At 35.2% G+C, this 23437-nt stretch overlaps 1 protein-coding gene across 1 annotated transcript in view; it reads right to left on the bottom strand.

Annotated features, from left to right (window-relative positions):
• ARHGAP31 (Rho GTPase activating protein 31) overlaps positions 1–23437 on the bottom strand; it is a 191182-nt gene that overhangs the window by 10698 nt on the left and 157047 nt on the right. The window contains exons 7-11 of the mRNA XM_074214579.1: positions 18695–18893; positions 13939–14063; positions 8051–8110; positions 4144–4689; positions 995–1293 (exon numbers count right to left, since the gene is read on the bottom strand). Of these exons, the coding sequence (XP_074070680.1) occupies positions 995–1293; positions 4144–4689; positions 8051–8110; positions 13939–14063; positions 18695–18893 (1229 nt within the window). The remainder of the gene's footprint in view (positions 1–994; positions 1294–4143; positions 4690–8050; positions 8111–13938; positions 14064–18694; positions 18894–23437) is intronic.

The raw sequence follows: 23437 nt of genomic DNA, 5'->3' as shown, positions 1-23437 counted from the left end.
TAGAATTTTTAAAATCCTGTGTTTCCCTCATTGTTGTTCAGTCACTTTCAAGTATGTCAGAATCTTTGGGGTTTCCTTGGCAGAGGACACTGAGGCAAATAGGGTGACTTGCCTTGGGTCAAACAGTAAGTGTCTGAGGTTAGATTTAAACTCTGGACTTTCTAATTCCAGTCTCCATGTTAATTGTCCTCTATTTTTCCCAGAATCTCTCAAATGCTCCATATATATGGCTTCTGCCATTGATGAATCACTTATTACATACTATACTGTATGTTAGTTAACTGGGATTGTAGGTGCTTTGGTGGAAAAAACTTTTGGTAGAATAAAAAGACGTTGGAATGGAGATAGAAGACCTGGGTTAGTTGGTTTGTTTTTTAAAGTTTGTACTGTAACACTGAGTATGATGTATTTTGAGAAGTCACTTAACCCCTTTGGGTCTCAGTTTTAGAATTTATAAAAATTAGGAGGAGGTTGGGCCATGGGATCTTCAAAGTCCCTTCTAGCCCTATTAAAATTTTTCTAATTCCTTTTTTGGGGAGTTTGTTTTTCATAACCTTAACTTTGTTTTGATCTAAACACCAAAAAATATATATAGTTTGATATACATTGTATAACAGAAGAGGATATTTGTACATGAAATTGAAAATCTCATGTGAACTTGTATTTCTTTTTAAGTATATGAAAATTCAACCTGTAACTACAATGCTGTTCTGATTGGCTGTGATCTCTTCTAGTTTTGAAGGAGATATTTTCAATCAGAGCAAGAACACTTTAGAAAATGGGGGAGAGGGGGTGGCTAGGTGGCGTAGTGGATAAAGCACCGGCCCTGGAGTCAGGAGTACCTGGGTTCAAATCCGGCTTCAGACACTTAATAATTACCTGGCTGTGTGGCCTTGGGCAAGCCACTTAACCCCATTACCTTGCAAAAACCTAAAAAAAATAAAAATGGGGGAGAGGCTTCTCCAAGTTAGACAAACCACTGCTGCTTCCTTACCATTTCTGAAAGGAACACCGCATCTTCTTTTTTATCCTTGGGACTCTCCTGCTGAGTACTGAGCTCATTCTGGTGGTTTTCATTGATCTTTGTGGCTTCATCTGAATCCTGTTTCTTTTCTAGTGTGGTTGAAAATGGTAAGTTTGCTGAGATGGTAGAGATTTCCTTCTCTCCAGGGTGGGCACTTGACTCTGGGGTATGATTACAGCTGCATTCCACTGTCCTTTCCTTTTCAGGTAGTGGTTTGGAATCTTCCAGAGATTCAGACTTTATGGTTCTTAATTTCTGAGATGCAGAAGCTGTGGTAGAAATAGAAATGAGAGATTAGTTCATTTGATGATTAAATGACTTGGTTTCTTTCTCATAAAGCTCATGGCAAAAGGATTGCTGAGAGATTGTTTTCTGATCTAGAAGAATTGAGAGAGAGACTTCTCGATGAGTTGCCTTCAGTATTATCACTTTCTCTTGTGTCCAATCTGTGGTCCCCTCAAAATATCTATAGTTGAACAATTATTTTGTGTCCATTTTTTAAGACCCACTCTCAGAACTTTCAGTAATGCTAGGGCCATTTGGGTAATATCAGAGAAATAAGAACAATCTAAGAATATGTTTTGTACCTAGACTGATTTACTGATTCCTATAGCTTTTCACCCTAACTGCTTCCTAGCTTTAGCAAATTCCTATCTCAGAAAAAAGAGGCAAAAATATCTTCCTCAGAAATGAGCCAAGGAAAATATTCCAAGATACTTGGGAATAAGATTTCAGGTGAGTCTCATTTTATGAAATAAATGTGTCCAAAAAAACTTGCACATATAACTTTTGTTCTTAGTAAACAGAAGAGGTGTGTGTCTAGTTCTGGATCTCAAACAGAAATACAGCCAACCTTACCTATAATCTAACTACATAGCTTATTAATAACATAAAAACCACCTGGGGAATATTCACAAACACAACATAAATACCCAAAAGATATAAGAAGATTTCCCAGTCTCATTCTGATTCTAGGAACTGAAAAAGCACATGTGACTTTAAAGCAGGAAATCATCTCTTCAGAATGAGAGATCATTCAGAATGAACCATGGCAGCTAAGGGCTTTATGGTTGTAAGCTGAGGTAGACAAAAGTAGTTAGTAGTAAAGTAGCACTTAAATAAAAATAGAACAACCCAAAGTGATTAAACCCCAGACTGCTTTGAGTATGTTCAACCAATATACAACAGGAGTTGGTGAATTTTTTTTTTTTTTGGTAATCAGGTACTGGATTCAGGAGTTTCTTAGTAATTTGTTGCTACTTATTTGGGCCCATCCTCACTTACTATCTTTTTTTAAAAAGTTTTTGCAAGGCAATGGGGTTAAATGGTTTGCCCAAGGCCACAAGTGTCTGAGGCCAGATTTGAACTCAGGTACTCCTGACTCCAGGGCTAGTGCTTTACGCACTGTACCACCTAGCTGCCCCAACTATCTTCTAACATGTTATTTTCCTTTCAATAGATTGTAAGGCCCCCCAAGGGCAGGGTCTATTTCACTTCTGTTTTGTGTATAAGCACTTAGCACAGTGCCTGTTTTGGGAGTTTTTTTGTTTTGTTTTTAAGTTGAAGATGATTGGACTGAGGTAGGGGCCTGGCTTAATCAAATTATAACAAGATAAAGTTGTATATAATGGATATGAGCTTAAATGGTCACTAATATGGGCAATTGTTAAATCTTTTCAAGCATCATTTTTCTCATATGTGAAATAGAGAGGTTAATACTTGTGTACCAGGAGTGTACTGGTAAATATTTAACAACTAGATTTTTCATATTGGAATTGCCTAAAACCATATAATTTTTCCATAGTTCCCATTCAGAGAACTCTATTGATAGAGGAATGTCACTCTCCATGGATTCTATAGATTCTACACTCAAATAGGAAGTAGCCTTGAATCAGTCTAATGAAAGTGTTGAAGATCTGAAAGTGTCCTTATGGATTATCTAGTCCATTCTCCCCTTTATTGTTATAATAACACTGATGGTGAAGGGGGACATTTTGGGAGATCTTACTAATATTACCGGTTTTTCTCTTTATACTCAATAATTCAATGATACTTTGCTTATTTTTTTTAGGTTTTTTTTTTTTTTTGGCAAGGCAATGGGGTTAAGTGGCTTGCCCAAGGCCATACAGCTAGGTAATTATTAAGTGTCTGAGGCCGGATTTAAACTCAGGTACTACTGACTCCAGGGCTGGTGCTCCATCCACTGTACCACCTAGCGCCCCTGCTTATGGGTTTTAGACAGAATTCTGCATCTGTCTCTTACATAAGAAATCTAAGATGAATGAATGAGAATTTTAAGCTAGAGTCCTTGAATGACAAAAAAGATAGAAAGTTAGGCTTGAAACCATGAAAACTGGGCTAAAAATTGCACAACAAAATGAGGATGATAATAAATGTACTACTACTTATAGGGTACAATTGACTTTTATACACACACACACACACACACACACACACACACACACAAACAGAGTGGCTTTCAAGTTTAATCTGCATTATTCACATTTTCTCTATCACTTTGTGATCCTGGGCAAATCTCTTAAGTTCTCAGGCAATTCTCTTAAGTTTCAAAGAATGTCCTGCCCTGCTTTGGAAGGGATAGTTTCCTCCCTTAAGATTTCTCAATACCAATGAAATTGCAAGTCCTGTCCCTGTCCTTGACATTATTATCTAATACTTTCCTCTTCGCAAATACTTTCAGGTGTGACCATCACCTTCAATGAAAAGTAAAATTTAAGTTTAATCATACTTCCTGCAATGAGCCCAGAAATGTGTAGTCAGATTTGCAAAACAGGAAAGAGTAAATGTTTTAATCCCTGAAGAACTTGCTCCCAAGTCTTCACCAACATTGCCATGCTATACCTGCCCTGTCTAGTGTTTTCCAACAGGGGCTTTCCCTGATGTATTCAAGGTGGCATTCTTGTCCCTATAGTACTGCAGCTGACTGCTTCCAAAAACAACTCCTGGAGGATTAGGGGTCTTTCTAAAAAAGGTGATCCCTTCTTTCTTTCCCAATGCCAACTGTAATAATGGAAATTTGGCACTCTTTTTAGGAATCACATTGGAAATAGAAGAGAATGGTTATCAAAATCAAGAAGATACCTCTTATGAAATTTTACCTGCAGAAATATCAGCTACAGGTGTCTTCTCCTCCTCAAACCCAGGCCAACCCCCACCCTCGGCTCCCTGGAAAGAAGATTCTTCTAGGCTAGAGAGTGACTGCATTTCCTTGGGAGGTGTTCTGCAAGGGGTGCTGTTGGTACTGATAACTGCTGATACTCGAAGGGGTACAGAGACTGCAAAGGGCTCTGAGATGTTGAGGGCCTTCCGCTGGTGACGAGGTGAGGATTCCATCTGAAAGAGGCTGCTGCTGAAGACCGACTTGCTGGGGTTGTCATTTGAAGTGTAGAACATGGCAAGCATCTTTGGTGATGCCTGGTCATTCTCTGGGTCCTCCACAGCTCGAAATACCTTCAACTGCTCTGGTGGTGGACGGGCCACAGAACCCCCCTCAGCTCCCGCTGGGCCTCCATCATGGCCCCATTCACCCTCTTGCTTGCTAAGGTCGCAAGAGCTGCCAGTACTTGTTGTCTGCAGTTTTATAGCTGGGATAAAAAATCCTCCGGTAGTGGCAGTTCGATTGAAATGTCCTTTGGTTTCCTTCCCTAGGGAAGACAGAGCAAACACAAGGATAATTTTATGACACTAAAAAAACACAAAAGTCCCTATTCATCCAGATAAATGCATGCCCATTATTCAGGCACAATGCACCAGGACATACCCACCTGTGCATGAACAAGCTTAAAGGAAAAAAGCATGTAGGGATTGACAACAGAATTCTGAGATAGTTGTTGCATTGTTTACCCAAATTATGAGAGAAAACAAACTATTAAAACAGCCACAGCATATCAATAAGAATCAACCAACTTTGATGATAAAATACCAAGCAAGTCAATCAAATACTGGCTAACAACCCATTCTGTGTCCTTGTCTATGTGTAGTCAAAAGGGATAATGCCATTTTCAGCTATAAGAGAGGTTTTTAGAAGTTGCTAGGGTTGCTAAGGAATATAAGCTGAGGAGGGCTATGCTCTAAAACCAGAAGGACCAGATGGAGAAATCTTGGTCCTTCAAGGAATTCTTAGTCTTTTTAAAAGTAGGAGCTGTTAAGGAGAGATGGCCCCGGGGGGTGGGGTGGGGGTGGTTAGGATGGTATGGGAGGAAGGGGAGAAGGATACAAGGAAGTAGTGATTTTTTAATGAAGTTCCCCAAAAATTTATGGAGAGAGAAAAGGTCAAGGGTTTTGAGGCTTCAAGAGGTGAATGTGGTGCCAGATTTGTTTCCTTCTTTCCTCCATCCCTCAACTAGAAATCTGAGCTAACTCAACCTTGGAGTACAGAATAGACAGGAAAGGAGTAGAGAAATAATGAGATATGGAACTGGACTGACTCAATGACCATACAGGGGAATGATCCCCAAAGGGAAGTAGCCTGGCAGCTCTACTTGAATATACAGGAAATTTTATAACATAAAACTTGGAGAGCTGAAATGAGTGGCCTCAGGGATTTTTCAAGCCCAGATCAGAAAGCTGAGTGTAAAAATGAGCTCTCTAAAAAAATGAGTCAGAATATCCCCAAATAATTTTTTCTTTAAAAAAATTATTCAGAAGGATTATCTTGTTTTGTATTTCTGTTCTTGTTATGCTTCCCAGTTAGTATTCCTTCATAAAAACTAAGTGATATTAAAATTATTGATAAATTAATTAAAATTTATAAGAAAAATCAAAAGGATTATCTTCTTTAGTTTTTCTTAAAGTATGTTTAATAAGGACACATGAATTTTTAAAAGCACAGGAAGATATAAATAAACTGATCAGAAGGAAAAATGTAAAACCATGATAACAATATATCCAATTTTGGATATGGAAATGGAAATAAAGCAAACATGAAATGACACTGAATGCTATGTAACCATAATGGTCACTCTTGGTTCTGAAAAAGAGATAGGGAAATTTATCTATGAGAGATGGAGTGGAATATTTTATATACTGTCTCACTTCCTTGAAAGATTGGTTAGTTTTGTTGAAATGCTTTAGATTCTTTGTTATAAAAGGCTTACTTTGTATGGGAGAAAGAAGAAATTTATATTCATAAAAAAACAAAATATACTATAAAATGATTTTAAATAAAGATGTCTATTTTTTCAAAAATAAGCTTCAGGAAATGGATGGGTATAAATGCAGGAAAGTTACCTTCTAAATCTTTGGGAGAAAGCCACCAACCATTTGTAACACACCACTATCACCTGGTGGCAGCTTGCTGAAGTTGCAGTGAAAATTAGACAAGACCCCAAACTCCTCAGCAAAAAAACAGGTCATGGAAATTAGGACTGAATGGGAAAATTGTATGCACACATATTTTAACTTAGATATGAGATGGGCACTAGATGGCTCAATGGATAGAAGGCCAGGTCTAAACTCAGAAAGACCTGAAGAACACTTATTAGCTATATGACCCTGGTCAAGTCATTTAACCCTGTTGATTTCCATTTACTCATCTTTAAAATGAATTGGAGAAGGAAATGGCCAACAACTCTAGTATCTTTGTCAATAAAACCTCAAATGGGCTCACAAAGAGGCAAAAACAACTGCAATGTCTGAAAAACAGCTGATGAGCACTCATTGTCTTTCAATTCAGTTAAATTCAAGAAGCATTCATAAAGCTATTGTGTTCCAGACAGTGAGTGAAAAAATTATCTATCTATCTATCTATCTATCTATCTATCTATCTATCTATCTATCTATCTGTCTACTTATCCATATACACATATGTATAAATCATGTTCATATATGTATATATGTGCCCATACACATACACAAAATAGATACATATATATAATTTTGTTAATATAAATGAAAAATTTCTTTCTGATATTAATGATTTTAATATCAACTTTTATATAGTCTTTTTGTAAAGACATATATACAATTATCATTATCATCATCATCATCATCATTATTATTATATATTTGTTGAATGGACATTAAACCTCAGAGTCATATTTGGCCCTTCCTCTCTCCTCACTTTTCATGTCCAATCAGTTACTAAGTCCTTTACATTCCACCTCTTGTACCTGTCCCATTTAATTCCATAGTGTCCACCTTCATTATGACACACTCAAACTATTGTAACAAACTTCTAATGTATCTTTCCCTCACCAGTTCTGACTCTTCCATTCCATTCTTCATATTTACTCTTATAAGAAAGATTGACCTTTCTTATGCACCAGATCTGGTTTATTTATTTATTTATTTATTTATTTGCTCAAAAAATTTGAAAAACTCCCCTGTCATCTCTTGTGTACAGTTTCAACTCCTTTCTCAGGCATTCAAGGCCCTCTACCTTTCCAACCTAATATTACTTCCCTTCCCAAAACAATATTCCAGCTAATGAGGCTACTCTGTGCCCCTTAACACACACTGTATTCTTCCACCTTAATGCCTTTCTTTATGCTATTCCATTTGCTTGTGATGTTCTCCATTTGAGTTGAGGATAAAGATGAGTGATATCTCTAAAAGCTGTCAATGAATAATTTCAACTGATTTTTAAAAAATTAGTCTTCTGTTTTTGTATTTCTGTTCTTGTGATGTTTCCCCAGTTAAGTGATATTAAAATTAACATTAAATTAAAATTAATATGAAAAACAAAAAGCATTTTCTTCCTAAATCTTCCTTAAAGAATGTTTAATAAGGACTTATAAGAATTAGTATAATAAGCCTTAAACTGATCTATGATAATATACCTATTGACTACAATGATGGAAATAGAGCTCCTCTGAGATAGAGAGAGAGAGAGAGGATTGCTCTGTGAGCCTCAGGACCAGGTTGACCGTCACTGTAATGCCCCTTCACACTGAATATAGAGGAAGCACATATCTGATCAGACAAGAAACAGAGACTTGAACTATATGAATGCTAGCAACCAACAATTCAAAATGGCCAGTTCAGATATCAAATGTAAGATCTCACCTTCTACTGGCAGAGAACAAAGGGAGTCCATGCTTTTGGCAGGTCTGATGGTAGCTTTTTCTATTAAAAAATAAACAAACAAACTCCAATTACTTAAAAAACATCAATAATATTGAAGAAATAGTATCCTAGAAGAAATGATCAGATAATAAATATGTTGTAGGAAAAAACTTTGAGATATTTTCATGTAGTATTGAAAATTTGCCAGTCCAAAAACCTTAATCATTAACCAATTACTAATACTTCTCAATGAAGCATCCCTTTCATTTATTAATTATTAATTATTATTGTTAAAATTCAATCTTATGTGTAGAAGATGTTATCAGGTTGTCCCTATTTACTTTTCCTTACAGGCATTCCTATAGTGTTATAAACAGACTATATAGAATGTTATATAGTCTCCAAATGTACAGGAATTAATGTTCAGGAGTGGGGAGTAGCTTTGTTAGGTAGATTGAGAGACAGCAATGAGAAGTGACAGTTGACAAGTGAAGCTGCAGAAAAACTGCTTGAAAATAATTCAAAATAACTAAAAGGCACTTCAGCCTGAATCAGTTTGTCAAAATACTTCAGCATATTCTGAAACAATCTTTGTTTTAAAGCACAATACACAAATTGACATTTATGATGCCATAAATTCATAAAAGAGACTAAATTGTTTTCAATATGCTGTTGAACTAGCAAGTAATCTGTTTTAAAACATTTTCATTTGAATTAATTAAAAGAAATTTTGGTGCTGAAAAAGATAAATCCTTATTTGAGGATCCATTCCTCAAGGATTCCAAATAGTCAGGGTTTGTTTTTCTTAATTTTTATTTTTTCTCCATTTGTATTGATATCTGTTTTTTCAGTAATTTGCAAATATATCCTTCCCCAATACTGCTTTACCCAGAAAGTCATATCTTCTAAGGCAATGAGTCTCAAATTTTTTTATCTTGTGAAAAAATCACAATCTTAAAAATTATCAAGAATTTCTCAAAGAGCTTTTATTTATGTGGATTATCTCTCAATATTTAACTATTTTAGGAACAAAATGTTAAGGTACATGTTACATACATCAAATTACTTTCCTTCTTGATATAGGAGTGGGAGATGGAGAGGGAGGAAGGAAGAGAATTTGGAACTCAAAGTATTAAAAACAAACATTAAAATTGTTTATATATGTAACAAGGGAAAAAATAAAATACTAAATAAATCAAATAATTTATTGAAAATGACATGCTATCTTTACAAAAATAATTTTGACCTTGAGAACCTCTCTGAAAGGGTAGGGTTGTCTGGATCACACTGTGAGAACTGCTGCTTCAAGGTTTGGCCAAGTACTAAATCTATGATCCCATGATCCTTTAAATAAAAAATTAAAAAGTAATTTATTTAAAAAAAGACAATTCAGCAAAACTAGTCAACGTTGGTCAAATTTGACCACATAAATATTCTTTCCACATGGAACCTCTCTTTAAACAACTAATAGTATTCAAATGGTATGGATGTAAAATCTTAGAACTGTTTAAACAGTTGCTACCACCACTGTCTGTCAATGTCACTTTCATATCTACCTAGTTTGGTATAGCATTTCAGTTTTCAAACTGTAGACATCATTGCACTTGAGCCTCAAAATTATCATGAGCTAATAATAAACAATAACAATAATAATAATAATTATTATTATTTTAGCTGATGTCTATGGAGCACTTTAAGTTTTAATAAGGGCTTTAGAAACATTATTTCAAAAAAAACTCCTTGACATAGGTCCTCCAGACTTTATCATTTCCATTTTTATAGAATCTCAGAACAAAATGAGAAGTTAAGTGACTTTCTTAATGTCACACAGTTAATAATAACTGATGGGGCAAGGAATTTAGCCCATGACTTAAGATTCCTGGTCCAATGTACTTCTTATTATACTAAACTGCAGGCTGAATATGCTTATTTTTTAAAAAAATATTTTATCATACATATAAATGTGCCAACAGAAGATATGACTCAGTTTTTAGAGGTTCAATTATCTTAAAATGCTTTAAAAAAAAGTGAGATTAATAAGGGCAAACATGAGATTGAATGAGACAAAGAAAAATTGTTGGTTTTTTTTTTACAAATCCTTATTTGTCAAGTAAAATCATCTTGAAAGCATCTGTAAATGACACTGGAAGGAGGATATCAAGTAGTGCAAGTAGAAGAAATCTATTCATGAAATAAGTTCATCATCATCATTATTTAATCAAATAAATGAAAAATAATTGCTAGCCTTTCTGGCATAGTTTATTTTTCTCATTGTTCTACTGTTCCAGACACTAGGTGAAGAAATGAGAACTGCAGTTAATTTTGAGGAATGTGGAACAAAGGGATGAATATTGTCAAATACACATTAAAAAACTGATAATAGAGGCAAGATAGATTTAAAATTACTTAAAGATAATTTTCAAGACAAGCCAAAGAAGAGGAAATTCTGAAAAAAATAGAAAAGATCTCAGAAAGTTATTAATGCAACAGAAAGGTGCCTATAACAAATCAGCAAATATCAATGCATAATTCTATTTTCGCATCACTATACTATGTTTATGATAATATTTTGTATATAAATGTATGTATGTATGTATGTATGTATGTATGTATGTATAAAACTGCATAGTCTGATCCAGCAATACTATTACTAACTCAAATATATCTAGAAACGGGAAAAGGAGCTTCATGTAAAGAAATATTTATACCAGTTCTTTTTTGTAGTGGCAAAGAATTAGAAATTGAGGGGATGCTCATCAAATGGGAAAAGGCTGAACAAGTTGTAGTATATGGATGTAATGTAATAGAAATGATGAGGAGAATGGTCTCAGAAAAGTTTGAGAAGACTTACGTGAACTGATACTGAGTGAAGTAAGCAGAACCAGGAGAACACTGTGCACAATAACAGCAGACGTGAATGTTTTAACTATTTTCAGCAATACAATGATCCAAGACAATTCCAAAGGACTTAATGATGAAAAATATTTTCCACAACCAGAGAAAAAAGTGAAGGAATATGAATGCAGACTGAAGCATACTATTTCCACTTTTATAGCATGTGTATGTATGTATGTATTTTTTCTTTTGGTCTGTTTCTTCTTTCCCAATATGACTAATGTAGAAATGTGTTTTATATGGTTGTGCGTATATAACATATCAAACTGCTTACTATGTTATGGAGGGAGAAATTGAGTGAATGAGGGAGGACATGTGGAATTCAATTTTTTTAAAAAAAAGTCTTTACATGTAATTGGAAAAAATGAAATACTATTTTTAAAAAAAGACATCTCCCAGATGAGAAAGTATGATTGGATCCATAAGAAAACAATGAATACACTGCATGGAGCCACAGTGAATCATATTTTTCTGACAAGTCACATAGCTTTGAGGGATTTTTCCTAGTTTCCTAGTTTGTTCTTGCTTCAGTATCCAGAAGAGTTTACAAGCCAGTACTTTATTGAATTTCATTTTCCAAGGAAAATTCACATATAACTCCCTCCATAGGTCTGTACATTACCATAATGGGCTGTGTGTGTATGTGTGTGTGTGTGTGTGTGTGTGAGAGAGAGAGAGAGAGAGAGAGAGAGAGAGAGAGAGAGACAGACAGACAGAGAAAGACAGACAGAGAAAAAGAGAGAGAGATTGAATCAATCAATCTCTGTATCTCACCCAGGCTTGAAGTACAGTGGCCATTACCAGCCCAATCCCTCTGTTGATAAAACTTTAACCCTCCACTTCCACGGATATACCATATTACAGGTTGACTTAATACAGATGCTTGATGGGCTTTTGTGCTCTTCTATCTCATGTCCTAAGCTCAAGCAATCCACTGGCTTCAGCATCCTCATCAGGAAATAAAGAGCTGTACCACTATACCCAACTGTCTGTGTATTATTATTATTATTATTATAATCTGTGTCCAAATTCTCTAGTTGCATGAAATTGGGCAAGTCATTTTAACATAGCTATGATCCTATGAATTTCAATAAGCAGATTAATCTGGTATGTCCTTTTATAAGTTATGTTTAAGTTTGTCAATTCTATGCCTTTATATCAATCCACTACTATTATGGAAGCAAAATTCACCCTTGTTTATAAGTCCTGAGGTCATTTTTTATGAATAGTCCTCACTTTGGTAGCTATCACATCTTCTGCCAAGGGTCTGGGCCACTTCTAATTATAAATCATAAATTTTGACCAATTCTACAATTTCACCCTTGAGTTTCATTAGAATTCATTCAATTCTTCCAATCCCTAGTCATTTAATTATATTAATATAATGAGTTTAATATCATAGAATGGGAATGAAGTCTAGAGATGACCTAATTCAACTCCTTTATTTTACAGATAAGGAAACAAAGATTCAAAGAGATAAATGACTTGGCCAAGATCATACTGGTGGTAAGAGACAGAATCAGGATTTATGTATATACTCCAAATCCAGGACATTTCTTACTTTCACATTCTCTTATTTCTAGTGTAGATTAGACTATCCAGTGCACTTATCATTTATCAAAATCAGGTTAGGTTTGAAAATCATTTTTAACTAGATTATTATTGATCATTTACCAAAGAAAATATAGAGAATATTACAAAACATAAAATAGATGAATTTGGTTATAAAAAATTAAGAAGTTTTTGCACAAACTAAATCAACACAATCAAAATTACAAGAAAAGCAGAAAATTGGAGGGAAAATTTTTGCAACAAGTATCCTTTGAAAAAAGCCTCATTTCTCAAATACACAGAGAACTGAGGCAAATTTATAAAAATACAAATCATTCTGTAATTGATAAATGGTCAAAGGATATGAATAGGCAGTTTTCTGACAAAGAAGTCAAAGCTATCCATAACCATATGAAAAGATGCTCTAATTCATTATAGATTAGAGAAATGCAAATTAAAACAACTTTGAGATATCACCTTACATGTATCAAATTGGCTAATATGACAAAAATATGACTAAAAGGAAAATGTTGGATGTTGGAGGGAATATGGGAAAATTGGGTCACTGGGACACTGTTGTGGAGTTGTAAATTGATCCAACTATTCTGGAGAACAATTTGGAACTATGCCCCATGGGCTACAAAACTATGCATACTCTTTGATCCAGCAATACTACTGCTAAGCTTATATCTCAAAATAGAATTTAAAAAAGGGAAAAGGGTCTATTTGTACAAAAATATTCACTGCAGTTTTTTTTTTTTTGTGATAGCTAAAAACTGGAAATCAAAGGGATGTTCTTCAGTTGGGGTATGGCTAAACAAGTTGTGGTATATAATTGTGATGGAATATTATTATGGTATAAGAAATGACAAGCAAGATGATCTCAGAAAAACCTGTTAAGACTTAACATGAACTGATACATAATATGTACAGAACCCAGAGAATGTTGTGCCCAGTAACAGCAATAGTTTGATGAAGAATTGTTAATGACTTGACCTGTTCTCAGAAATATAATGATCCAAGATAATCTCAAAGGACTAATGATAAAGCATATTATCTGCCTTCAGATAAAGAATTAATGTTGTTTGAATGCAAACAAGCATATTATTTTTCACTTTCTTTCATTTTTTCTTTTATTTGAATCTTCTTGTATAAAATGACTAATATAAAAATATTTTATATGACTGAACATATGTAACCTATATCCAATTGCTTATCATCTCAGGGGGGGGAAAGGGGGGAGGATAAAATTTGGAGTTCAAAACTTTTAATAAAAATGTTAAAAAATTAAAAAAAAGAAAAATTCAACGTTTATATTAAAAATCATGATCACCTTGATTGACATACAAATTTATTTTCAGAGTTTGAGAGTTTTGTATGCTCAAACCAAAGAAGGAAAGGAGCTGAGCTAGGAAAGATAGATCATAAAACATTATACTTACCAGAAAGCCTCTGACCTCTCACAAATACACTCCCATTCCGGTTCAGCTTTGACTTTGAGTCTGAGCCAGAACGACCCAGATTAAATATTGACTTCCACTTCTTAGATTTACTAGACAGTTTTCTTCTAAAAAAAAAAATCAACATTATTTTTATTTTTTACTATTTAGATAGTGAGCAATTTGGGTGGTACAGTGGACAGAGCATTAAACTTGGAATCAAGAAGACTCATCTTGATGAGTTTATTTCCTACCTCATACACTTAATGAGCTGTGTGACCCTGGGCAAGTCATTTAACCCTATCTGCCTCAATCTTCCTCATCTGTAAAATAAGGTGGAGAAGGAAATGGCAAACCACATTAGTATGTTTGCCAAGAAAAACCCAAATGAGGGTCACAAAAAGTTGGACACAACTGAAAACACCTGAACAACTACAATGAATTTAAATGGTACTTACCTCATACACAAAGACCTTTGCAATTATATTTTTAATCATGATGTTTGTTTAGCAACTGATGAGTATGCCATTTAGAAAGTTATTCTCTGGGAAAAAACAAATTCAGCCCAATGTTTCCCTACAGACAAGGAGTATCAGGTAATGAATCACCCAGCTCAGATTTGAATAAAGGAAAAGAATCACTTCTACTCCAAATGAGCACTCTGATTTTATAGAAATATTGCACTCTTGATGGAAGATGGGCTCCAAAAGTGTGTTTGTGTATATGTGATCAAAGATATAGACATACACTCACACACACACATGTGTGTGTGTGTATGTCACTGCATTATATTCATTCTGCACTGAATGTAAAACTTCTTTGCAATATTGATTAATTTTGTGGATTTAAAATTTCTTTTTTATTTATTTATTTATTTATTTATTTATTTTTTATTTAATTTAATTTATAAAGGATAGTTCTCTGAGAAAGAAATAAAAAATGATAGAAGATATGGGTGATTAAAAAATAGGTATCAATAAAATTTATTTATAAATACTAAAGAGTGGCATATAGAAGCATGCTCCAAAGAAGAGTAGAGAAAAAAAATCTCCATACCATTTCTATAAAGGTAACTAGAAGTAAGGAAACACTGTCAGAGCTGGTTTATAGTATAGTTAGTATTGCTTATCTGCCTTTATTTGTTTTCCCCTTTCTTTTTCTATATTTTGCTACAAGAGATGAATTGCTGGTTAGGAAAGAAGAATATTCAAAAATGAAGGTGATACAATTGTACACATACAATTTTTACCAGATCATTCACTGTCATGGGGAGGGGGGAGGAATGGAGGGTCATAGAAAAATGTGGAATCCTAAACTTGCAAATGGATGAATGTTGAAAACCACCTTTGCATGTAATTGGAAAAAAAATAAAATTTAAATTTAAAAAATGAAGGTTATATAAAAAACCAAAGCTATAAAAAAAAAAGTTAAATGTTACCCAAAGGGGAAAGGATTGGGTACTATATGGGCAGGAGCACATGGAGCAAACATCTATACAGTCCAAGAATATATGAGCTCTTTGAGGGCAAGGAGAATTTCATTTTTATCACTGTGTTTCTTATATGGTGCCTATCACATTAGAGCTGCTATCACCCTAGTTCAGGGTCTTTTCCTTGAACTATTTCATTGAACATTTATTAAGTAAGCATTACTATTTGTCAAGTGCTAAGGATAAAAGATAAGTAAGCAAGTTACTTTCTGCCTTCAAGAAGTTTCCATTCTAATATGGCAAATTGGAAAGATGATATTTAATAAAAATGATGGTTTCTCTCATTTATTTAAAAGTTATAAATAAAATGTTTAGAAACAACAAAAACAAAACAAAATTCATAGGCAGGGGGATGAGTACTGATGATTCAATGAAATAATCTAGATGAGAGATTGGAAACCTGAACTATATGGCAGCTATCAATCAATAGCCAAACCAAGATTTATTTGGAAGGGTATTCTAGGAAGGGAAAGGAATAATTGTTTTTGTTTGTTTGTTTGTTTTGCAAGGCAATGGGGTTAAATGATTTTCTCAAGGTCACATGGGTAAGTAATTATTAAGTGTTTAAGGCTAGATTTGAACTCAGGTCTTCCTGACTCCAGGGTCGGTATTCTATCTACTGCACCACCTAGCAGCCCCAGGAACAAACATTTACAAATATTATCTGTATTATGTAAATTTATATTATTTGTAAAATCACAAATTTGTAAAATTTTTTCTCATAACAATTCTGAGATGAAAGTGCTATTATTATTCTCATTTTATAGTTGAGGCAATAGTTAGACAGAGCTTAAGTGACTTGCCCAGGGTCACTCAGCTACTAAGTGGAAGTCAAATTTGAACTCAAGTCTTTCTGACTCTAGACCCAGTGTTGTATCCACTATACCTCTCTGTGAGGAGTGGCTCTAGGTTCCAAGAGGGCAAGGTTCCAGTGGGGAGGACATGAAGATCATGGAACAAATGAAGAATGGCCAAGAAGTGAAGTGGAAGCCTGGATCTGGGCAAAATAAGGTGAAAGACTTCCAATCAGAGCTCCAGGTAGCTCCAGCAGAGGAATACAAGGTTCTTGAGGAGAAATGGTAGTGATGACAGTTAAGACATTGAGCAGAAATAGATGAGCTCTGGTAAATCCTTTAATGAAGTGTTTTATATGGAAAAGAAGGGGAGAACCTTGCAAGGGTCTCCAAGTCAATATTAACTATATTTCTCAGGCTACTTATGGGGCATGCCCTCAGGACATTGCTGTGTCATCATGAATAGAGAAAAAGACTGGGAGAACATGCTTTAAATTGGTTATAAACCTGAATTAAAGGCAGATTCTTGGATAAGGAAACAAGTGTGTCTTTCTGCTTTCCAAAAGTTTCTTTAGTTATTGCAAATATAGGGGATGTTCAATCAGCAATTTCTTTTACAGAAAGGGAGCAGGCAACAGTAGCAGTAAAGCTGGGAACCACCAGAGGGAGCAGAGAGTCCAAGCCCTGTACTCCGGAGAACCTCAAGGATTTAGTCCAAGTAGGAATGACATCGAAAGTAGCTATTTCTCTAGCTCTAAAGATTTCAGGTCATTTACATGGGACTTAGGAATTTCAGGGATAGTATATCTAAAAAGCAAAGAGCCGAATGGACACTAGAGGGAGAAAACAGCAAGAGAGCATCTCCAGTCTGGGCTAATGCATCTCTCGGGAAACCAGAGATGACTATTTCACATGGTTGTATGACTATGGAAATAAGTTGGGAAAAAATGCATGCATAACACAAGAAGACTATCAGCCCTACAGAAATCAAACAGTTCCTAGGATAGAAAAGTTCTCCTAAAACTGTAGGGAGAGAAGTGTTGTACCAGAATTCTGGAAATCATTTCTTCTCCTCTTGCCTTATGTCTTTTTTTTTTTTAGGTTTTTGCAAGGCACATGGGGTTAAGTGGCTTGCCCAAGGCCACACAGCTAGGTCATTATTAAGAACCTAGGTACTTCTGACTCCAGGGCTGGTGCTTTATCCACTACGCCACCTAGCAGCCACTTGCCTTATGTCTTGAGAGAAAAAAGGACATTTCTTGCACCTAAGTCTTTCCCTCCACTCATCTAGCTACCTTAATAAATGACAGTTGATTGACTGACTGGTCTAGATTAGGGTAGACTCTTAATTGGTCTCCCTGCCTCAAATTTCCCCCAATTGTATTCCATCCTGCTCCTTGCTGCCAAAGTGATTTTCCTTAAATAAGGATCTAACATCAAGTCCAAGGACTTGCCTCTCAAACATTGTAAAGGTATCATGATAATATAAGCTGATCTTGTCTCTCCCTCCCTTCTCAAAAAAAATACAAACTTCTCTATTGAGCTATTAAAGCCTTTCAAAAGCTGGCCCTTACTTCCCTGCCTAGCCTCTAGGGACAGTACTTTTCCTTCTTCACCTGTGATCTAGTCATACTGGCCTTTTCTGTTACTCACACTCAACATTCCATCTCCTAATTCTAAAACTGGTTTATCCCTCCTTACCTTTCTCTCATGGAGGATCTCTTTTCCTTTAAGACTTAAGTACCACCTCCTATATGAAGCCTTCCTTGATCATCCCCCAAACTAGTCCCCTCCCCCTCAACTATGTTGTATTTAAATATATTTATATTTAATTGTATTTATTAACTTTCTTTTTATGCTTGTATAAATTCAAACATTTATTTGATACCTCCCTCATTAGAATATAATAGAGCCTCATAAGTAGGGATTATTTCATTCCTTTTTTCTATCCTCAGCAAGTAGGTAGGGCATAGCACTAAATCTTTTTTTTAAATTTTTTTTAAAAATCTAAATATTTTATTTATTTATTATTCCAATTACATGCAACAGTAGTTTTCAACAATCACTTTTTTGCAAGGTTTTCAGGTTTTTTTTACTTTTTTTTAAAGTTTTTTAAGTTTTTTGTAAGGGTTAAGTGGCTTGCCCAAGGCCACATAGCTAGGTAATTATTAAGTGTCTGAGGCCGGATTTGAACTCAGGTCCTCCTGACTCCAGGGCTGGTACTCTACCTACTGTGCCACCTAGCCACCCCAAGGTTTTGAGTTTTACATTTTTGTCCCTCCCTCTTTTCCCTCCCCCTGAGAGAAAGCAATCTAATAAACACTCAGTCGATCTTAATAGATGCATAATATAACCTTGTTTAATTGCCTTCTCACCTGTCAGAAAAATGGAGGAAACCATACCTTGCATCCCACACCTAAAATTTTCCCAGCAATGAAATATGTTTAATTGCTCATGTTAAAAAATAAGAACTTACTTGTTGTCTGGTAACTCAAGGACAGTATGGAAGAGGGTTCCTGTAGAAGGGACAATCTCCGGCAGGCTGTTTTCCCTCCTCTCCTTGCGGGCAGGGTGGTTTGTAGCCAGACTCCGAGCCTGAGCTTCTTCAAGGCTCACCAACTTCATTGGGAGGGAGAGGGCAGGCAAGGTCAGACTTTTCATAATTGGCCTGTTTTCTGAAAAGATACAGGAGGAAGTCAGTCCTGTGAGAAGAACCTAAGGATTGAGATCAAACCATCCCGATTTCCTTCAGTCTCTCTCTTGGTAACTTTGATTGGAATTGATATGGGGGCTGGAGGAACAAGCGTTATTCAGAGGTCATTATTGAAGGCAGATTATCCCAATGACTGCCCTTGTCTGGAATGAAGAGCTGAGGGGAGAAATGAAGATAATGAAGAATAAAAGCGACTTTCTATTCACTAGGTACTTTATGTGGTTGTCAGACATAATTGGAATTGGACTGCTCTACCTCATGGAGATATTCTTGCTATTTGTTGTTGAGTCTTTTCAGTTGTGTCCGATTTTTCATGACTACATTTTGGGGTTTTCTTAGCAAAGATACTGGAATGGTTTGCTATTTCCTTCTTTAGATCATTTTACAGATAAGGAAACTGAAGCAAACAGGATTAAATTACTTGCCCAGAATAGTTAGTATTTGAGAGTCTGGATTTGAACTCAGGCCCTCCTTACTCCAGGACTGGAAAGATGAGTCTTCCTGATTCCAAGCCCAGTACTCTATCTACTATGCCATTCCCTGCCCAACTTGCAATGCTTAGGTGTTAACTAAGTGAAGCAAGTAGGTAGTATAAGAGACAAAGTGCTAAATCTTTAGAATCAGGAAGTGCCTCATATACTTATTAGCTGTTTAATAGTGACCTAATCACTAAATCTCTCAGCCTCAGTTTTCTCATCTGTAAAATGATAATTCTACCTCCCAAGTTGCTGTGAGGATAAAATGTGAACATTTATAAAGTGCTTTGCAAACCTTAAAGCCCAATACAAATGTTACCCATTATGCTGCCACGATAGTGCTCCTGGGTCACTAACATAGGAGCCTTTTCTTCCTCCTCTGAAATCAGCAGGGCAGAGTTTGGGTGAAGGTAAGAGGTTATTCTTTCCTTCAAAGTTGAAGAACAAATGTTTCTTGACATACCAGGATAAGTTGTATTTCTGGGACAGCTAGGTGGCAGAGTGGATAAAGTGCTAGACCCGGAGTCAGGAAAATTCTTCATCCTGAGTTCAAATATTGTCTCATACACTCTCTGAGTGACCCTGGACAAGTTATTTAATCCTGGTTTCCTCAGTTTCTCATCTATCAAAAGGAAATGACAAACCACTCCAGTATCTTTGCCAAGAAAATTCCAAGATAAGGTCATGATGAATTGCTACTGAAACAAAGATATTTCTGTCTTGATTTGCTCTGATCTCCCAAATATATTGATCTGGTATAGAAAGGCACAAAGTAATGACCACATGTGACCATAAACTCCCCAAATCTCAGTTTCCTCATCTCTAAAATAAAGGGTTGGAGCTGACAGCCTTTGAGATGCCTTTTAGTTCTAAACTTATAATCTTATTGAGGAAAATATATATGTACTCACAAAAATATTGCTTTAAAGAAAATAGTAACATTCTAAGTGTCTATGAGGTGGCTCTATGACATACTGGAGTATTTTCTTATAAAGGAAAGAGATGCTGACTATTAATGTTTCCTAGTTTTATTTTAAGAAATGGACATTTTTCTCTAATAAATAAATAGAAAATCAGATAGACCACTTTTCAGTTTTTGGGTACTACACTAATACTGTGTGTATTTTTGAACACCAGGAAACTCCATGATGCCTTCAACAAACTACTAAGAAAACTCTCTAGGAATAGCTCCACTCATAGCATGTGCAACATGGTCATCACTATATGGAGCATGACACACCACTTATAGCATTCTTGTCTCACAGAATATGAATTCTTTAAAGGAAAGTACAATCTCACTTTTGTATTTGTAGGCTCAGAGTTTAGCTCAGGACTTGGTAAACATAGTAGGTGTTAAAAAGTTCTTGATGATTATTATATTATATATTGCTACAGTGGGACCTTCTCCATAGATAGTAATAGATCCAAAGTTTCAGATAAAGTTGAAAAGTATTTTCCCTCCTAATGCTGTTAAATTTTCCACAAAACATAAAGTATTAGCTGAAATGGTATTATTGGTCAGTTAATTCCATTGGAATAAAGTTATAAATGGGTGATTGAGTGAATAGTATTATGATCTGCAAAATATTACTTGAGTAATAATATTTTGGTGATAATTTATCATTGATTTTATTGTGAAATGATATTGATCAGGGCAATATAATGATGGCTATGCCTATATACTATGTTGTATGTGCTATAATTCTAGGGAAAAGAATCACTTTTTGGTATTGGTTAATAAATCTGAAAACTTTTCAATATGCTTAATACTTCTCACTTCTGTGTAACTGAGGCAGCTAGATTGCACAGTAGAAAGAATATCAGAATTGGAATAAATAAGATTTGGCTTTAAATCTTACCTCAGTCATTAGGCATGCAATCATAAACAAGTCAATCAATCAATAAACATCATCTAATAAGATGCTTACTATGTGCTGAGTGATGAGATGCAAGTCACTTTACATCTCTGTGTCTCATCTTTCTCATTGTAAAAGGACAATAATAATAGCACCTTCCTAACAGCATTATTGTAAGAATCAAATGAAATGAAATAACATTTATAAAGTGTTTTACAAGTCTTTAAATACTATAATTGGTATTAATATGATTATTAACAAAGACTTTTAGTTGCTCAATAAATGACTCAACTGATTAAATTGGAATGTCTTAATTTTAAAAGTTTATTTAATTCTCCCTCAACATTTGTTCATGGTGCATGTATTCTTATAATTTATGACTTTGTTGCTCACTTGTTAGGAAGATTATAGAGAGGATTCTTAGTAAGGGAGTTAGACTAGATGGCCTTGGAGGTTTCTTCCACCTCTAAGATCCTATAAGAAGAAAGGTAATTTGGGGAGATATATTTTGACAGGAGATACAGGAGAGATAAGAACTGAATTAAGGCCGAAAAAAGTAAGCTCTAAGAGAAGGAATAAACTGAGAGAAAGGTTCATAGGAAAGGCAGAAAGGTGATATAATGGATGGAGTGACAGGCCTAGACTCATCACTAAGTTCAAATCTGTCTTCAGACACTTCCTAGCTGTATGAGCCTGGGCAAGTCACTTAACCCTCATTCCTCATCAGTCAAATGAACTGGAAAACTCTTCCAGTATCTTTATCAAATATAAGATCAAGCAGAATAAGACACAACTAAACAGCAACAACTCATTTAAAGTGAAACTGATATAAAATAAGGTATTTTTTTTGTAATGAAACTAGTTCAAAACCTGGCTCTTCCATTTATTAACTATGTGACCTTAAGCAAAACACAAACATCTGTGGGCCTCAGTTTCCTTATTTGTATAATGAGGAGGTTGTACTTGAAGTTTTGAGATCCAATTAAGCCATATTAAACCAAGAGCACTTAATGTCCCAGCCAACTCTAGACTTCTCTTAGAAATATGAGCAGGCTAAATTCAACCATAAAGCAACAGTTCACAAGCAGTTATGGTCCTAATAGTCATCATGAGACCACAAAGGCAACTTTGGAGCATAAGAATTGTTTGTGTGTTTCTAACCAGCAGGGAGAGAGGGTGCTCTGCCCAGCATGCCAATCTGCCAGGAAGATTATCCCTAGGACAGCAGTGACTGATGATAGCCTCATAACCTGATATAGAAAAAATCCCAAGAAGCCAAATAATTCCCTTTCTAGGAGTCTTTATTTACCAAACAATCTTCTGTTTATTAATTTGTTTTCCCAAGTAAGATTGCCTACCAGGAAGAGATTGGTCTCTTCCAGCATAAACATTCTGGTTTCTAGGCAGTTATATTTTTTTTATCTGCTAGAGATTAATCATGCCAACTGATAAATTCACATTTTAGAATGCAAATCAATCTCATGTGAGTTTGATTAGCATAAGCCTGTTTCCCCAGGCTAAGTTTGTCCTAGTTTGACTATGTAGGGACTAGACAGGTTCAGATCCTACATCTATGATAATCTCACCATGATCTATAACCCATAAAGTCTATTCTAAAAGTCACCTTTTCCTGATCTACATTACAAACCATTCTTGGTCAAGAATCTCCTCTAGAATTCTCCTAATAAGTGATCTACAAGGCCACAACTTATAAGAACACATGTAGCAAGGACAGATAATTGAAAGAGAATTGAAACCCCCCCCCCAAAAAATTAAAGCTTCTTCCAATTTAATTAGTTTAGTAATTTATGGGGCAACTGAAGTCAGGAACTTCACTAAAATTCTTTATAAATAAGAGTTGGCATTTATATATGCTTGAAGCCTTGCAATATACTTTATAAATGCTATTTCATTTTATCCTCACAAAAACCTTGGGAGATAGGCACCATTATTATCCTCCTTTTTTCAATTTCACAAGAAGCTTCTTGCATTTTTCTTACTTCTGAAGCAACTTCTTTGTAGGTTCAGCTCCACTTCAGACCATAGGACTCATATTTTCCCAGGTCTAGGAGGGAAATAAAAGGGACAGAATCCTTGCTCTTTTGTACTCCACAGTTCAATCAAACTGACTTTTTTTTACTGATCTTCCTACAAAATATCCTACATCCAAATTT

This window comes from Macrotis lagotis, chromosome 1 (assembly GCF_037893015.1).
Source record: "Macrotis lagotis isolate mMagLag1 chromosome 1, bilby.v1.9.chrom.fasta, whole genome shotgun sequence".
In the NCBI taxonomy this organism is placed as follows: Eukaryota; Metazoa; Chordata; class Mammalia; order Peramelemorphia; family Peramelidae; genus Macrotis; species Macrotis lagotis.
This window is presented reverse-complemented; position numbering and strand designations above follow the sequence as displayed.